We start from the raw sequence: 18,058 nt of genomic DNA, 5'->3' as shown, positions 1-18,058 counted from the left end.
TCTGAAAATTAGTTTTCAGCACATCTACAACCTGTTTAAAAATAAATTTGAAATCATTGTTTTAAAACTTGTATCAGACTCCCCGGCAAGTACAACTAAAAATCAACTTGATGACTGGTACTCCCAAAGATTGGAGCATCTCAGAACAGTTGAAAAATTGGTGCTGATGAGCTATTTGATCCAAGATTTTCTCAAAAAAGATTTTTTACTTAATTATAGTACTTTTAGATTAAATTATTTTGATTCTTTATCTTATTTTTTGGATTTATTTTGATGATTTATCTCTTAAATTTAGATAAGTTTAATCTTTTTAAATCCTTTTATAACTGATTAGTGAGATTGAGACATTCTGTCTTTATATTTATTTAAAAGTGTTTAAAAATTATTAATATTTGTTAAATTAATTGATATTGTATTTAGTCTTTAAATCTCATGGTCTTGGATTCAAATATTAAATTTAGTTAATTTTTAATATTATTTTTTATTATTTAAAAATCTAAGAATAAGTTAGTCCAAAAAACATGTATACAAAAAATAAGATATTTCTTTTATAATAAGTATAGATTTAAATTCTATTATATGAAAATTATTAAATACAATTTAAATTCAAATCAAATATGTTATAAACATGATGAAAATTAAATAAAAAAATCAAAAAATATAATTTTATATTATTTTTTAATTGTTTATTATATATAGATTTTCACACAATTTTCACTAAGTGTACTCTTTTTGGATTCAAAAGTCAATTGCATTTATAATTTTTATATAAATGAATCTAATGCTATAAATTTTATATTTTGATTTAAAATTATATCAAAAAATTGAAAATAATCATTCTTTTAAAATGATCAAATTAATTTAAATATAAAAAATATAAATTAAAATGAACACTTTAATAGACAAAAGATGAAAATAAATCTATAAATAAGATAAACAAACAAAAGTATAATTTAACTTACTTTTAACAGACAGGCATCGAGATATATTAGGCTATGGGTATGACTTTTTATAACTAACTATATTTCAAGTCACAAATCCACACCTATCAAAGGATAAAACTTAAATCAGTACCCGTAGTATTTTGTGTTAATTTTCAAACAAACAAAAGTTTTATTTTAAAATTTCAGGATTAACCTAGTGGTTGAGAGGGTAGGGGTCAAGGTAGTTAGAAGTATCAGGAACTAGATTCAATTCTCATTACGATCATCTTTATAATGTTTCTTATCTTTAAAAAAAAAAAAAAAAAAAACTAATGAGATGAAAGTTTTAAATTTAACTGAAAATAATACAAAAAAATACCTAAAACAACACACTTAAAGTTTTATCTCTTACGTACGTTATACCAAGCAAATTGTAAGTACTTCCCTATGCTGGTCTTAACTCTTAATCAGCAACTCATGCAAAATAAATTTTAAATAATGTAAAAATATACAAAAGGAAATGCACCAAACCATTAAAAATTGGTGATAATAACCATGAAATCTAGTAAATTTAAACAAATTATAAAGAAAAGTCAGGACTGACAACACATGCTCCTCTTGGGGATTTCTTGTGCAGGACCAGGAACAATAATCTTCTTACCAGACAGAGATGCTGAGTTGCCATTTCCCTGATTATCATCAGCAGCTAGGTTCTTTTTGTTGACAATGTTGAATATTTCTGTCAAAACAGTCATAAAGGCTGTTTCAACGTTAGTTGCTTCCAGTGCTGAGGTCTCTAAGAAAAATAACCCTTCTTTCTCGGCAAATTCTTTTGCATCCTCTGTGGATACTGCACGCTGGTTCTCAAGATCACTTTTGTTTCCTATAAGAATGATAACTATATTCTTATCAGCATGGTTACGCAGTTCTTCTAACCAACGAGGTATGTGATCAAAGCTTTGACGTTTTGTGATGTCATAAACCAACATTGCCCCAACAGCACCCCTGTAGTATGCACTTGTGACCGCTCTATATCTGTAGAATAAACCATTTATATATCAGGGCAAACTACAAGCAGTATTCGGTGTACTAGTACGTTAACCATGGGCATTGGGTACTATGATTATATGATCAGAAATAAACATGACAATAATGTGAAGATTGAAGCATAGACACAAAAGCCAACAGATTAAAATGACTAGGGAAACATGTGCATACTACGTTACAATTTAACCAGGACAAAAAAATCAAAACCTTACAAACAAACATGTCAAGTCTAATATTATGCCCATGACTTAATGAATGATTTCCCCGGACAGAAAGATACTCAATCATAATGGCCAAATATTTATTCATAACCAGAGTCTCTACAGGATTGAACTAATGAAGTGATAAACTATATGAGGTTGGATCTTGTAAAAGGGACCGGTACTCAGCAAAGAAGCAAACCACGGTTCAAACCCCATTGAGAATGATACCCACATTTAGTATCCAACCATGTTTCAAATAAGAGTCTCTTATAGAGGACAGGATGCTTGTAGGAAGCCAAAGAACTAATAACGTGATACTTTTTTAATTTTAAACATGTAGCAATATTACTCACAACTCCTTCAAGTGCAAACCTCTTGCATATATCGATAATCAATTCATACTAGTTCCACCGACGATTCTGTTTTACTAACATACTGAAAAAATATTCATTTTTAAAGCTTAATCTCATTGAGCAATGATGATATCTAATTAATAATGGAGAAAAGATTCAACATCTTCCTAATTGTGTTTGTAAATTTCATTTCTCTCCCATGTACAGAATGAAATCAGATTATACTACACATGCAATTATGCATTCATAACCATAAACAGCGATCACTTTACAAAAAGATTGTCAGAAATTGCAAAACATGGTTTTTAACATAGTAAAAATGCTTATAATCATAGGCATATCTACTAAGAGCATGTTTGGTTCTCCATCATGGTGAACCAAAATCATATCAAAGGCATAGGCCTACCTACTAAGAGCATGTTTGGTTCTCCCATTATTTCAGTTCACAGATTAAGAAATGGAAAATTTGTCAATACATGTTTCTTATTTATAATGTATGCATAGGACATGGAAGATGGAACTAGTTTAAATGATGCAGTGCACGACAAAAGTATGGGCAACTATAATGATATTCTGATTTGAAAGTAATATTAAAAAAAAATTACATAGGAATCATTTCTAAGGATTTTATTAGGTTATTGTAAATAGTTTAATGCAATTATTACACTATCAAAGTTCTATTAGCATACTATACGGACTACGAAGGTTCTAAAAGAATGGTTACTAGCCAGTGAAGTTCTAATATGCCTACAAAAGGGTGTGCAAACTGTAAGGGCAGTCGGACACCACATATATTTTAACTTGTGAATAATTTTCCGTAGATTTTTCTTTATTCCGAAATAAATTCCATTAACCTGCTAAGTAGTATGCTAGGGTTGATACGTAGGAATCATCTCTGATTCCTTTTCATGCTTTAGTTCTGTGTTAATCACAGTGCACATAGGAACTCAAATCAACTCAACATAGAAGTATGCCAAAAAAAAATGAACCAAACCGAATTATAAAAACCAATCTGTTTTGAGAAAAAAAACCTGAAACACTTTATAAAACTGTTTGGTTTGGTTCTATAAAAAACAAACCATATATGATCTATATATATAGAGAGAGAGAGTTCTAATAACACCGATGTAATTTTTACTAAGTATTACACCGCTCAATAACTTTATATTAAATGTGAATTTTATAAATTCAACCTATAAATTGAAAGTTCATATCACTTTATATGTGTATATCAAATTTTGTTAAAATTAAATAACACTTTAAGGTAATCAAAGTGTTCATATTTTAGTATATCTTAAAATGTATATATTACATCAATTTTGTTTTATAAAAATGAAATATCAAATCATTTTGGATTAATATAAAATTTTAAATATATGGCCTAACAATAAAGAACTTTTAATCTAGCGATTGAATTTACAAAATTTATATTTAATATAAAGTTATTGAGCAGTGTAATACTTAGTAAAAGTTACACCAGTATTATTATAATCCTTTATATATATATATATAATAAAGGAGATACATCGGTTAGTAATCATTTTCATCACTCCATTTTTAGATGATTTTATCTCTAAATTTTAAAAAAATCTATACTCTATACACATATATAAAGGAAATACATCGAATTGTAACTATTTTTTGTCTCCACATTTTTTAATGACTTTACCCATAAATCTTTAAATAATAAAAAATAAAATTGAAATTTACTTTTATTCTTACCACTCAAATAAGTTAATTACACTTAACCACTCAAATCCTCAAATTATGAACCACCTATTTTATTATTTAATATTAATTCTTGTATTTTATTTTAAATTTTTAAACAAAATATTAAAACATGGAGTGTTTCAACTCCACTAATAAGCATAAAATGAATAACGAATTAAACTGAATCGACTCATTTAAATAAATAAATAAAAAGTTTTCCGAAAGGGAAAAAATAAAATCAACCAATACACTTTAGAAAAAATAACTGTTAGCGGAACCATTGTGTTTGGGTTCTATTTTTTTTTATAAAAAAAACTAACCATGCACAACCTTATCTCAAGGCAAACCTAGACAAAACCAGAGGCACAAAGGCAACTTGAGCAAAAGATTGTCAAGGATAGTGACACAAATGAAATTAGGTCTTAAATCTGACCTCTACAGTCATCATCAGTGAAGCTATTTCAAGGATGCGTCAACAAACTCAACATGCAATTAGGTTATAGCACAAGAAAAAACTAATCCCCGCTGTTCAACATCCTCCCTAGTCTCCACATGCAAAACATTCAAATTCAAACTAAGCTTGACCACTCACTACTACGAATAAAGTTGACACGATAAACACGGAACCGAGAATACTTCCGCAGGCCACGATCACTCGATCAGACGAGTAGATCAACTCTCCAAACCATTATATCATCTAACTAAAATTTAAGCTACGCAATCTTCCGCTGAAGCTATGCACTGATCAGAAACTACCACGGACAAACACGAACAAAATAATTGTCAATTCAAAAACAAATCAAGCAACAGCAACGCACACAGATACAATAAATAGCTAAGATCTACAAAATCAACATCATGCACTAATTTTTTTCTAGGTTTTGTTCAGAGAAAGAAGCACAACAGCGAAACGAAATAAGCAGAAAATAAAGGATGATACTATTGATAGAGTATATATAGTCGAACAGAAGTAGAAGTAAAGAAGAAGAGATAGAGAACCGTTCTTGGCCCGCAGTGTCCCAGATCTGAGCCTTGACGCTCTTGTGCTGGATTACCAGAGTGCGCGTTTGGAACTCGACGCCGATTGTGGCCTTCGAGTCCAAACTGAACTCGTTTCTGGCGAAGCGCGCAAGAATCTGCGACTTCCCCACCGCGGAATCGCCTATTAGCACCACCTTGAACACGTAATCTACCTTCTGGTTCGCGTCTCCGTAACCTCCTCCGCTAGCCATTGTTTTTCTCCAATCCACTTCTTCTTCACACACTCACCAAAATTTCTCTGCTCTTTCAGTTTTGAATCTGGTTTGGTTCGGATTGAAATTGAACAATAATGAATGATGGATTAATTAAGAAACGGTTTTGGTTCAGATTTAATTTGGAGGAGGACTGTTATGACTCATGAGTGGACCTTGTGTGACACGTGGCAGAATTCTATTGGGTGAAGGTCCCAATGCGCTTGATTTGTTCGAATTAAAAAAGAAAATAATATGTATTGAAAATTTGAAAGGGAAAGGAAGATAGTTGGGAACAGCTTTATTACAGTGATCGCGGTGTCAAAAAGCGAATGTCTCGGCATTGGACGGAGTTCTCTCATTGACCGTTTTGACGGCAATTCGACTTGTTTGTCAAATATAAAATAATTTTTTAATGCTATTGTCTGATGATGATTTATTTGTACAAAAAAAAATTAACATTTGTTTTTTTAAAGTATTTTTAAATATTTGTATTTAATACTTTAGTGATATACATTTAACCTATTTAAGTATTTTTAACATGATGATTTTTTTTAAATTCTTATCTTGCTACATTTTTACTAAAATTAATATTATAAACGAAATTGCTTTTCTTTCTTCTTTTTTTTGGTTTAAAATGCACATGTTTTTGTGATTCTATTAACTGAGTTTTTTTTAGTTCATAATAACTAGTTGGTTCACCAAATGTACGAGATTATTTTAAAAAAATAGTAATTAAATTTAATATTTATAAAGTATCATCTATTGAGAGGTTATATTTAAAATTATTTGTATATATATTTAATTAGTTATTTTTAGTTGGATTACTAGTGTAATGTACGAGAATATTTGGTAGTAACTTTTATAATAAATTTATTTATTATATTTTAAATTGTCAGATTTTTAATGTATGAAAAATATAAATTTTCAAACATTATTAACGGACATATATTAAATAAATTATTGTTTGTCTGTGCATAAATATGACAAATTATTTGAAATGTTTTTATTATTTTTGAAAAATTATATAATTATGTAACTATTCCTATAAGTAAACAAACATGAGAATTTGGACTATAATATTATTATGATTTTACACAATTTATATAAGATAAACAATAAATTACACTCATTCTTTCTTTTTTTTTAGATTGCATTCGATACTCTTTCATGGTTTCAACCTATAGAAAGATCTTTTAAAAGTTATAAAAATGTTACATTGTCTCTTAACTCATAAGCAGAATTAATTTTGTTACCCATTCATTTCAAGGAACCTACACGTGTGTATTTGTATATACAATTTTTTTCCCTCTTTGATAGAGATCTATGTTATAAAGAAATTCACATGTGTTCGTTTGTATCAATTTAATTAAGTTGCATGAAAGACTTTTTAATACATAATATATTAAAATAAACATATAACCATTACCTTTTGAATTTTGGAGTACTTCTTTGGATATAATATTTGAAATATTCTATATATCTTTATTTTTATTTCAAAATATTTTTTAACGCCGTGGTTTGTTGATTTATTTGTACAATGACTTTTTAAACATTTTTTTAAGCATTCTTAAATATTTGTATTTAATGCTTTAGTGATATATGTTTATCTTTTTTTAAGTATTTTTAATATAATATTTTAAATTTTTTATCTTGCTAGGGACATTTTACTAAAAATAATATTACAAATATGATTGCATATTTGCATCTTATTAAAAATGCACTGGTTTATGTCATTCTAATAATTGAATTTTTTAGTTCATAATAATTGACAGTGCATAATTATTCTAACGTCTCAATACATTTATTTACATGTTATTATATTGTAAATTAGAGTTTATAAAATAAAAAAATTATTATATTAAGTAATTTGATACTTATAATCTTTAAATAATGATCGAAAGTTGATTTTTACTTTAAACATGAAACTATATAAATATCATCTTATTTTTATAAGAGCCAATTCAATAAAAATAAGTTGTAATTTTTTATAAAATTAAATATAATTTATAGTATCAAATATTTTAATAATTTTAATTTAAAATTGTTTATTAACCCAAACTAATTTGGTCTTTTATTTATTTATTTTTTTGCATAATTTGAATATTTGTTTTAGAAAATAATAGGTCGAAAGTTTTTTAACTTGTACTTTTTTTTTATCCTAACCTAATTCGTAGATCTAAAAATGTTAAAATGAGCATTAACTTGTAACTTCATTTGCCTTCAACTTCTTGGTTTGTGTTTGGTTTATAGAAAAAAGTGAAAGACAAGGAAATGAAAGGGATGAAAGAAAAGAAGTATAGAGTTAAAAGATGTTTAGATTGTTTGGCAGGAGAAACAATGAAGAGAAAATAAAGTTTAATATGCTTTTTTAAGTTGATAAATAATATCTTATTTATAATGTTGATATTTAAATTATAAATGTTAGTAAAATAATTTTGTAATGAACACTTTTGTGCTTTGAAATGTGTGTGCTAATTTTTTAGTAATTTTTTTTATTGTTTTGATGGATTAACTTTTAATGTGAGACTCATTATAATTTTTCATTTTTTTAACTATTATATGCATAGTAAGAGTGATAATAAATCAAATTAATTTAAAGTTAGTTTAAAATTTAATTTGATAATTAATTAACTAATCAAACTTGATTCATGAGCTAAATAAGTTAAATTTAAATTAAAAATTAATTTTGAAAAATAAATAAGTTGAACTTAAATTATGTATAATTTAATTCATTTAATTTATGAACCAGTTCAACATGTAAATATATAACTTATTTAATTAATTCTCTATTTAATTACATGTTATTAAAATTTGAAAGAACTTTTCAAACTTAATTAACACTGACGTTTTATGGTTATAAATTGAGTTATTTATTATTTTATGCAAAGTGAGTAAATTTTATTTATGCATGCTTTAGTTGTAATTACGTTTTTTTTTGTCATACCTTAATATTTTGTCTAACAAAACTCAAATAATAATTTTATCTAAAATTATTAACAAATTGAAAATTGAAAATATATAGGATTCAAATATTTTAACTTTTGGTTCATACGATTCAAGTTCATGAGTTGAACTAAGTAGTTCGTAAACTTGAATCAAGTCGAGTTTAAATTAAAAAAATATTTATGTCAAACTCAAATAAAACTTGTTGAGCTAAATATTACCTAACCAAATTGAGTAATAAAGTTCAGTGCAACTCAAATTTTAATCTATTTCCATCTAAACAACAAAAGCAATTAATTTTTGTTACTTTTCATTTCATATCGAATATTTCCTTTCACTTTCATTGATAACAAAACAAAAATACTAATTTATGAATCATTGGAATAATGATGATTTGTGAGAATGATAACTCTCGCTTATTTTTCATGAGTCTCCCAAACCTATTTTTAATTTTTCTATGTTTTTATTTTTTATTTTTTATTCACTTGGTTTTAAAATTTTCTATTATGAATTAATGTATTATCAAACTTTTATATCATTTTTAAAATTACATCGAACAACTCGTGATCCAACTAATCTAACTAATATAAAATTAATTTGGATTATATTTGTTTTAACTTGTAAAAAAATAAAGTTATCAAAAATTAGTAAAGGGGTTAAGGATAGGAAAAACTCTCAAATTAAAGAACCCAAAAGAACTTAACCTTCCTAAATTAGTATAATGTATTTTAAAAAAAAAAATTTATATAATTTTAGACAAAATGATGGACCAATTTGGCTTAACCTAACAAATCAACAAATCTCATTGACCAATAAAAACTATAGATTGTAAATAATTTAAGTTGAGTCAGACATTCACTTTTTACACTTTACTCATTTATTGGGGAGTTAGACTAAATAATCCATTTTGATAACTTATAAAAAGATAAATCTATTTGAGATTACTCACTTTTATGATAACCTGTGCTAAAACAATCAAAGTACGTGAATTGACTTATTTTAACACATAATTAATGTAATAATGTCATTTTAGAATTATAAGTATGTTTTTAAAAATTAATAGGTAAACTAGTTGAAAGCATAGAAACAAATTCAAAGTTATTTAATAAATTTGAAAATATATAATAAAATTAACTATTGAGTTTGATAAGTGTAAAATGAAAAATAAGAATATAATTAATTACTTGTGTAAAACTTGAATTTTGGTAATGATATATTTTTAAACAATTATTTATCATTTTGTTCGTCAAGTATTTTTTTTTAATTATTTTTTTTATGGAGATTAGTTACTTATTTATTGACAATGTGAAATGTATTGATTAAAGGTGTTAAATGAGTCGAGATCGGTTGCAACTTGTAAATGAGTTGGTTCACCTTAACTTGAATTTTTTATAAGTCACCTATTTTGTAATCCAAATTAGCATGTTACGTAGGTCAAATTGGAGTATTGTCTTTAGTAAAAAAAGGGAAAGGTTAGGGTTCAGATGAGACTCTAGGGCTTAGAGTTGTTATGGTTTATCGTGGGCCAGGACAACAATGAGATGACACCCACATCACCCATATAAAAGGTGGACATAATTAAAAAAGCAAGATCATGTGAAAAAAAAACATGAAAACAAATATGTATTTTTTTTTAAAACACACCAAGAAATAAAGTAAAAGCAATTCCCCTAAAAAGTTTATATATATATATATATATATTACAAAAACTAAAAAATAATATAAAAATTAATTGATTCAATAGGTCTTGAACCTATAAATTATTAGTCTGACCTAGTCAAATTAATCTAAGTTTATTTTTTGTTACTTTTTTTGTTGAAAGTGGGACATTTTTGACACATAGTACCAATATCATGATTATAAAGAAAACTATGATATAAAATCAACCTTTATATATTAAATATGAATATTTATGTTGTAAAAAAATGTTTTAAGAATTTTTGTTCTAACAAAAGTTTTTTTAGGAAAATTTTCAACTTATTATCTAATTCACTTTTTATTTATAATAACTATTCATAAATTAAAATTAAAATTTAAAAAAAAATATCAATAAATAAAAATAATATTATGCTAACTTGATTAAGCAAGTAGGTGATATACCATGTTTAAAATAATAAATATCATTGGATATAACAATAACAGAGATTTGAGAAGTAATTATTGTTACATGTTGGATTTGTTTTAAGTTTATTTGACTTTTTTAAAAAAAATAATATCCATTTTAGGTTATTAGTAACATACTTGTCCCTTAGAATTTAGGTTAATGACAATTTGGTGAAGAATGGGTCATTATTAAAATGGTGACCTGCGTGTTTTGCACCCAAGGCGGTTTGGCTAATGTTTAGAAAAAGCTCAAGTTTGAAAACCGAATCAAATATGTTGGATCCAACATATTTCAAGCATGATTTTTTTTATTTTAACTCAGTAAAGATAAAAATGTAAAGATTAAATTTATTAAGGATGAAAAAGTCATTAACAATTTGTTATTTTAAAAAATAGAAAATAAAAGAAAAAAAAAAGCTGCCAAATTAGCTAAATTTCATGCACCACAATGATAGTTATTGAAAGTTCGGTCATGGTAGATTTTGTTATTATGTTATAATATAAATTATTTTTTATAAATTTAAAATATAATTTATATATTTAAAAATATCTATTATATAAATTTTAAATATTTAAATATAATATTTATTTATATATAATTTATTATAAATTTTAGTTATATATAATAATAATTTATATAGACTAAAATACTAGTCAATAATAAATTAAGATAATTGTATGAATGATGGTTACGTTAAAAAGAAAAATAAAAAGTTATTTTCTATCAAATATTTAAAATAGAAAATAGATTAACAATATTTGGTTTGGGCCAACCCAACAAAATCTAACTTTCTTGTTCAATCACGCTAATGATATATACATACACCCTCTTTTAAAAAAAATTATTAAATTCTTAAATTATCCTTAATATTATTTGAAATAAAAAATATTATCCTGAAAAATTTTTTTCGGAGGTATATTTGTACATAATTATGGAAAGTTTTTTCTAGAATATTAAAATTATTATTCCGGAAATAACTTTCCGTCAGAATAATTTTAGAAAGTACTTTCCGTAACACTAAAATTACTATTGCGGAAAGTTCTTTTCGGAATTATGGTAACAAATACACACACTCTTAATATTTTGGAAAGAATTTTTCGTAATAGTAATTCTATTGTTACGAAAAGTATTTTCCATAATTATTTTGACGGAAAGTTATTTCCGGAATAATAATTTTAGTATTCTGAAAAGTACTTTCCGTAATTATTTTGACGAAAAGTTCTTTTCGGAAGGCTCATGATATATACACCTCCTATTTTTTTTTTTTTATAAGTACACCTTCTTTATTTTTTTAAAACAATTATAAAATATTATATATATATATATATATATTTAATTTTATACCTTTAACTTTCAATTTTCTACTTTTTTTTTTCACACATTTTTTTTTCTCTTTCAATCTTTACATGCTACCAAAATAGGTGGGGTGAAGGAAAGATAACAGGATGCATGTAAAATTTGAAAAAAGAAAAAAAGAAAAAAAAAGAAAGATCTGTAAAAAAAAGTACTAAATTAAATATTGTAAATATAAAATTAAAAAAAAAAAGCAAAAAATTAAGAATATTTTAAAATTTTAATTATCTTTTTTAATAGAAGATATACTTATAAGAAAAAGTTTGAAAAATACTTTTTAGAATAATTTTTTTTTATTTCAAATAATATTAAGAATAATTTAGGAATTTAATATTTTTTTTTTAAAAAGGGGGTGTATGTATAAAAAAATGGAGGTGTATATATCATCAACCAAACAATGATGCTGCGTCGTGCATTATACATGCGAAAGGGGCCAGGCCAGGCCCAATTTAAGAGTTCATCGGAAGTGGGCATCGCGTCACATCGCAGCGCGTGAGAATGGAGGAGGAAGAGCACGAGGTGTACGGTGGTGAGATTCCCGACGTCGGAGAGATGGACGGAGACGCTGAGCCTCACCGTGGCTCCGCCGACGTTGACATGTCCGCTGCCGACGACGACGCCGTCAAGGTCTCTCTCTAGTTAGTTAGCTCCCTTTTCAGTTTCACCTCTGCACAATTAGAAGAACAAGTTGTGTTGATTGCTTTGGTTTCGTTTCAGGAGCTCGACGAGATGAAGGAGCGCTTGAAGGAAATGGAAGAGGAATCTGCGGCTCTTCGTGAAATGCAAGCCAAGGTCGAGAAGGAGATGGGCGCTGTTCAAGGTACCTTCTCTCTTCTCATTCAATGCTTTCTATGCTTGATTAGATTCATTGTTTTGCTTCGGAAAAAATAATTACGATATTTGATTTTGTTATGCTGCATGAATTCGAGAAATGACTCTCTATTTTATGAAAATGATTTTCTCGTTCGTCGCGTCCTTCCATAATTCATGCCGATCGCGTTTTCTATGTTTGTTTAGGCCTTTTGACTCGATGACTGTGGCTGGTTAGTGATATGTAGAATGTTGACTGTGTGAGTCAAAACTCGCTATTATTCAAAGTTAGATCTCAGGTGTTTTAGGTTTAGGTTACATTCAAATTTACCTCCCCAAATAATATTCAACTACTAGATGCTGATATTATTTAGGGAAATGATACTTGTACAAAAATGTCATCAGTGTTTTTGTGTCTACTTCTCTGTCACATTATTTGTTACGTTTATTAATGATGGAGAGATACACATAAAAAATGATGTTTTGTATGTGAATTATTATTCCATAATTTAATTGTGGCGGGATTGTGTTTACCTACTATGATGGCTGCATCTTAGCAACCTATTGCTGCTACCTGTGTTTCGCAATTAACAGCCTTCATCTTTTTTTGTAGTGTGTGAATTTATTGACTTAAGAGATTTCATTCGTTTTTTAGGTTGTTCACCTGACAGAGTGACTTTGGGGCTAAGGTGTTGCTTGTAATCGTGATATTTACTGTGATTTCTGAAATATTCGTTAATCTTTACTGCTATATTTTCAAGCAATGATTAAACTTTTGAGAGAATACAAGTACGACAATACACGGTGCAGAGTCAGGCAATTAACTTACCAAATCATCTGATCTGACTGATATTTAATGTAAAAGCCTGTCCTGCATGTTTACTTTATTTACTTCCAATTTTGTTTGTTTTTCATCTTGATTTAAATCTCTTATGCAGATACTGCCAGTTCAGATGCTTCACAGGCCAACAAGGAGGAGACAGATTCTCGTTCTGTTTTTGTTGGCAATGTATGAATTTTCCCATTAACTTAATTGACAGTTTTTCCTTTTGAAATATTGTTACCTGCTTCTTTCACAAAATTGTATATATAGAAAATGTGTGAATTTTCCCATTCACTTAATTGACAGTTTTCCTTTTGAAATATTGTTACCTGCTCCTTTCACAAAATTGTAAATATAGAAAATTAGGTTGTTAAGTTGAAGGCCAAGTTTTACACTGTACATATGAAGGTTGTGTTCCAACAACATTGCAAATCAGCGTGTTAAGTTGGTGGTTGACTTTCATAAAAAATCTCACCAAAGTACTATGTAGATGCCCTCGTACAATCTGCTTGTTCTCTTATATATTTATTCATTGCTTCTACTATGTAGGATACTTATGGCGTGTTTGATTCGGTGTTAATAACTTGATTTTTCACGTCAAATTGGAAGCAAGTAGTTTTAACTTTCACGTTTCGGACAGAATTGACGTGAAAATATATTATGAAACGCTAAAACAAGCACGCACTTAGTAGAGGTGTCTGAACATTTTTTATTTTTGGGAATGTCAAATATTAACTTTTATGAAACTTTTCCTTTTATCCTTATATATACTATCCTTGTTATGAATGTTTAAATTGGATATCTCCATTGTCAACAGCATTGGGTCTCAAGCGAAACACTATAGGTGCATTTATGTTGGATTCTTTTATTTTTTGTATTATTTATTTATTTATTCATTATTATTATTATTATTATTATTATATATTTAAAATTGTACACATTTTCTTTTGGTGTGAGTACTGTTCTCCCTCAGACTCAGAGATAATGTTTGACTTCATGTCTCACTATGATCGCAGATTTGGAGGGTCTTTCTTATTACTCAAGTTCTATAATTAGCGCTGGGATGCTTACATTGTATTATGTGGTTGGACCTATGCAATTGGTGTTCTTTTAGGCTTGTAAATTTGTAATAGAGAGGAAAGAGAATGCATGGTGTACTTATGAAGTTTAATAACATATCAAAAGAGGGGATAAAAAGTCAAAAGAGAATGAGGGGAAAAGCATGAAAATTTCTGAAGAAAATGAAAAACATCTCAGAATAAAAAAAATAGAATCAAGCTGAGAAAAAAGAAAGAAATGAAATATGAAAGAAGGAAAAGTATAGCATATGTTGAAGAAATTGTTGACATCTCATGGGGATGGATGAACCTGGTACAGCTGGAGGTAGAATGTGTTAAAGATGCTTCATCTTCCCTACCAGAGGAGATAGCTTGTGGTTATTTGGAAGAGGTGAAGAACACTCTGTATGTGTTAGGCATGCAAGCCTAGTCATAGGGCCTGTTACTGAATGCAATCAGGTTGATGGTGCATGTGTTGTGTCATTTAGCAGATGTGCCAATGGGTAGGCAACTGCTGTTTCTCTATGGTCTTTATCTCAATAACTTTTTTCTATTCTGTGAATTAGACCACCTGGTATTTGGCTAAGGCTTTTTCTTCCACATTTCAAGTCTTTTTGTTCAACATTAGGTTCTCTTTTATGCTTTGTTTATGATGATCTATTTTTTTAATCTTTTCCCCTCTTCTATCTTATCTGAAAAAATTCACATACTGCATCTTTTTACAGAGAGAGTTGGAATAGAGCATTTATTAAAGCTTCTTTTATTTATTTATTTAAATTGATGTTGCAATGCTTCAAATTTTTTTTGTGAAATGTGTATCAAATCTGCTTATTGTTGCATGCTAATTTGTAGACCAGGAAAGGGTTGTGTTATCAAAATTTGCTTTAAGGAGGAAAATAAATAGTGGAAGGCATGAAAAGGTTTCCCTGGTGATTGAGAAGAGCCCAAAAAAATAGTATAAACACTAGTAAGTTGTAATAAGCAATTTTTATGGGATGCATGAGCTGGTCTGGTTATCGTTTTGGGATTGGGATACCATGTACTGACCTGATTTGGTGGATTGAAGACAGAACTGGTGATTATATTACAAGTTAAGATATTTCCCAAGAAGCTGGGAAAATGTGGACTTGTGTTTAGTTTGTGGAAGACAATAACTGCCATTCATGTATTAGAATGCTAAGACGGTGGCCTGGCCTCCTTTTAGAGATAAAAAATCATCAACTTTGTTTGTAGGGGAGACAAGTTATTTTCTGCTACACTTGAAGGCCTGCCAATGATTCTTTTCCTTCATTTAGGGACAAAATAGTAATTTAAGAAAATTGGAATTTCATGTAAACTATCCCGAGTCATTTACATGATTTTATGTTAAATACAGCTAAAATGCATCTATAATTTTATGTTTTAACCTTTTTGTATTTTGCATTTTAAAAGGGTTTTAACCAAAAATATTGAGGTAATATATTTACTAGAACGAGAGTCTTGAATATACACATTTTATCTTGACATTGTGCTCCATGAGTGCAGTTCCTTTTATGATTAGTTATTCAGATGTGAACACTTTCCAGACTAGTATGTTATATTATTCATTGTTGGCGTCCAAATCCCTTGGAATTGATTTATGCTGTGCAGGTTGATTATGCATGCACACCAGAAGAAGTACAGCAACACTTCCAATCTTGTGGTACAGTGAACAGGGTTACGATCTTGACAGACAAGTTTGGCCAGCCTAAAGGTTTTGCTTATGTGGAATTCCTTGAAACTGATGCAGTTCAGGAGGCTCTCCTGTTGAATGAATCTGAATTGCATGGCCGTCAATTGAAGGCACGTTGTTTTAATTGCTATTATCTATGAAATGCTTGCAAAACATTGGGTTTCAATTAGGCATGAGGCCATTCTACTAAATTAGTAGTTTTATTTTATTTTATTTTATTTTAATTTATGTATTTTCAGGTTATGCCTAAGAGGACCAATGTTCCTGGAATGAAACAACATCGTCCTAGGCGCTTTAATCCTTATATGGGGTATCGCTTCAGGAGGCCATATCCTCCCCCTTACTTTTACTCCCCTTATGGATACGGGTATATACTTCTTATATGGCTATATGCCCATCATTTGCATCTACGTAAGTGAAGCCAAGTTATCTTGATTCATGTTTTCTTAACTTTTTATTTTCATTTAACATACAAACTGCAGAAAGGTTCCCAGGTTTAGAAGGCCAGGTCGGTACATGCCGTACTATTAGAATGATGTTATGTTTATACGGACGAGGATGGGAGCGTACTGAAACAATAAATTTTGCTTCGATTGCTTGAGGTAGCATCTAGTGACGCCGCGTCGTGTTGTTGAGTTCTATGTGATTAAGGACTGAGGAGTATCTATTACCCAATTATCATCAAGCTTCGTTAATGGCCTTGTATGTTTCCCCCCCAAGTTATGGGAATATGGTTTAGAGTATTGCCTTCAAATGTATTATGTTTTGCTGTGTAATTTATCCAATAAAGTGTTGGTATATATGATCAATTCACGCTTATGAATGAAACAATATGACCTCGTTCATTTACTCTTGATTTACCTTCAAACAGTATTTTAACTCTTGCATTGCATATAAATTATTACTTATAAATTATACTTAAAGTTAGTATAAATAAATATTTTAAGAAATATAATTATTTTTAAGTTATGATAAATAATTTATATTGTGACTTGAGATTTTTTTTTTTAATTATTGATAATTTATTTTAAAAAAATATTTAATTTTAATTTATAAATAAATATGTAAAAATTTGTATTAGATAATAAGTTAATTTTTTAAAGACTCTTTTTATTAAAGAAAAATGTCTACAAATTTTCTTATTTAATGAAAGTTCTCATGTTTAATACATAAGAATAGATTGATTATACATAAGAGTGAATTGATTATGAATGTCTTCACTTGAATTAACAAATGATATTAACATATTCATAATTTATTTATTCTTAATTATTTATGAATCAAAATCTAACTTGATTTCAAGAATTTATAATAATTTTTTAATCAACTAAGTTAGATCATTAAAAAAAAACTAAGTTAGATTTTGTTAATAAATATGTTCACTTTATTTAATATAAATTATATTAGCATATTCATAAATTATGAACGTTGACTTAGTGGTGAGATTGAAAAAAAATATACGACGATTTAAATTTAATTTTTATTATTAAAAAAAATCATGTATGCACATGTAGAATTTTTGACTAAAATATTATTTTTTTTTACAAAAAGTACCCAAATAACACTTGTATTAATTTATTTACCCAAGTAAACCTGTTTATTGTTCATGTAGAATTTTTGGGTTTAGGGCATGTGTAAATTCTGTATCTGGAACGGCCTGTTCTAGATGCAGAATTTACACATGCTTAAACTCAAAAATGCAAAAAAAAAGAAGAAAAATATAAAATACTGCTCAGAATTTGGTTTCTCAGGAATTGAATTCTGAACATGAATAATAAAAGGATA

General features: G+C 27.9%; 2 protein-coding genes across 3 annotated transcripts; one reads left to right on the top strand and one right to left on the bottom strand.

Annotated features, from left to right (window-relative positions):
- Positions 1 to 1,256: 1,256 nt before the first annotated feature.
- Positions 1,257 to 5,622, bottom strand: LOC109813183 (ras-related protein Rab11A). The gene is made up of 2 exons (XM_020377354.3): positions 5,236 to 5,622; positions 1,257 to 1,958 (listed from the first exon to the last, which is right to left on the bottom strand). Exons 1-2 carry the CDS (start codon positions 5,466 to 5,468, stop codon positions 1,517 to 1,519), a joined length of 675 nt encoding a protein of 224 aa, XP_020232943.1. The 5' UTR covers positions 5,469 to 5,622; the 3' UTR covers positions 1,257 to 1,516.
- Positions 5,623 to 12,300: 6,678 nt separating this feature from the next.
- On the top strand, positions 12,301 to 17,122 carry LOC109797720 (polyadenylate-binding protein 2). 2 transcript variants are annotated; one of them, XM_020357843.3, is made up of 6 exons: positions 12,301 to 12,498; positions 12,589 to 12,691; positions 13,620 to 13,690; positions 16,192 to 16,383; positions 16,513 to 16,640; positions 16,756 to 17,122. In XM_020357843.3, the coding sequence occupies exons 1-6, from the start codon at positions 12,370 to 12,372 to the stop codon at positions 16,802 to 16,804; spliced, it is 672 nt and encodes a 223-aa protein (XP_020213432.1). In that variant the 5' UTR covers positions 12,301 to 12,369; the 3' UTR covers positions 16,805 to 17,122. The 2 variants fall into 2 exon arrangements, with proteins under 2 accessions (XP_020213432.1, XP_020213441.1); XM_020357852.3 differs by lacking the exons at positions 12,301 to 12,498; positions 12,589 to 12,691 and adding exons at positions 13,388 to 13,539; positions 14,521 to 15,065.
- The last annotated feature ends 936 nt before the right edge of the window (positions 17,123 to 18,058 follow it).

Source organism: Cajanus cajan, chromosome 3, assembly GCF_000230855.2.
Source record: "Cajanus cajan strain Asha chromosome 3, NIPB_CcT2T_4, whole genome shotgun sequence".
In the NCBI taxonomy this organism is placed as follows: Eukaryota; Viridiplantae; Streptophyta; class Magnoliopsida; order Fabales; family Fabaceae; genus Cajanus; species Cajanus cajan.
Note: the sequence above shows the minus strand (reverse complement) of the source record. Positions and strands in the feature narration are given on the sequence as shown.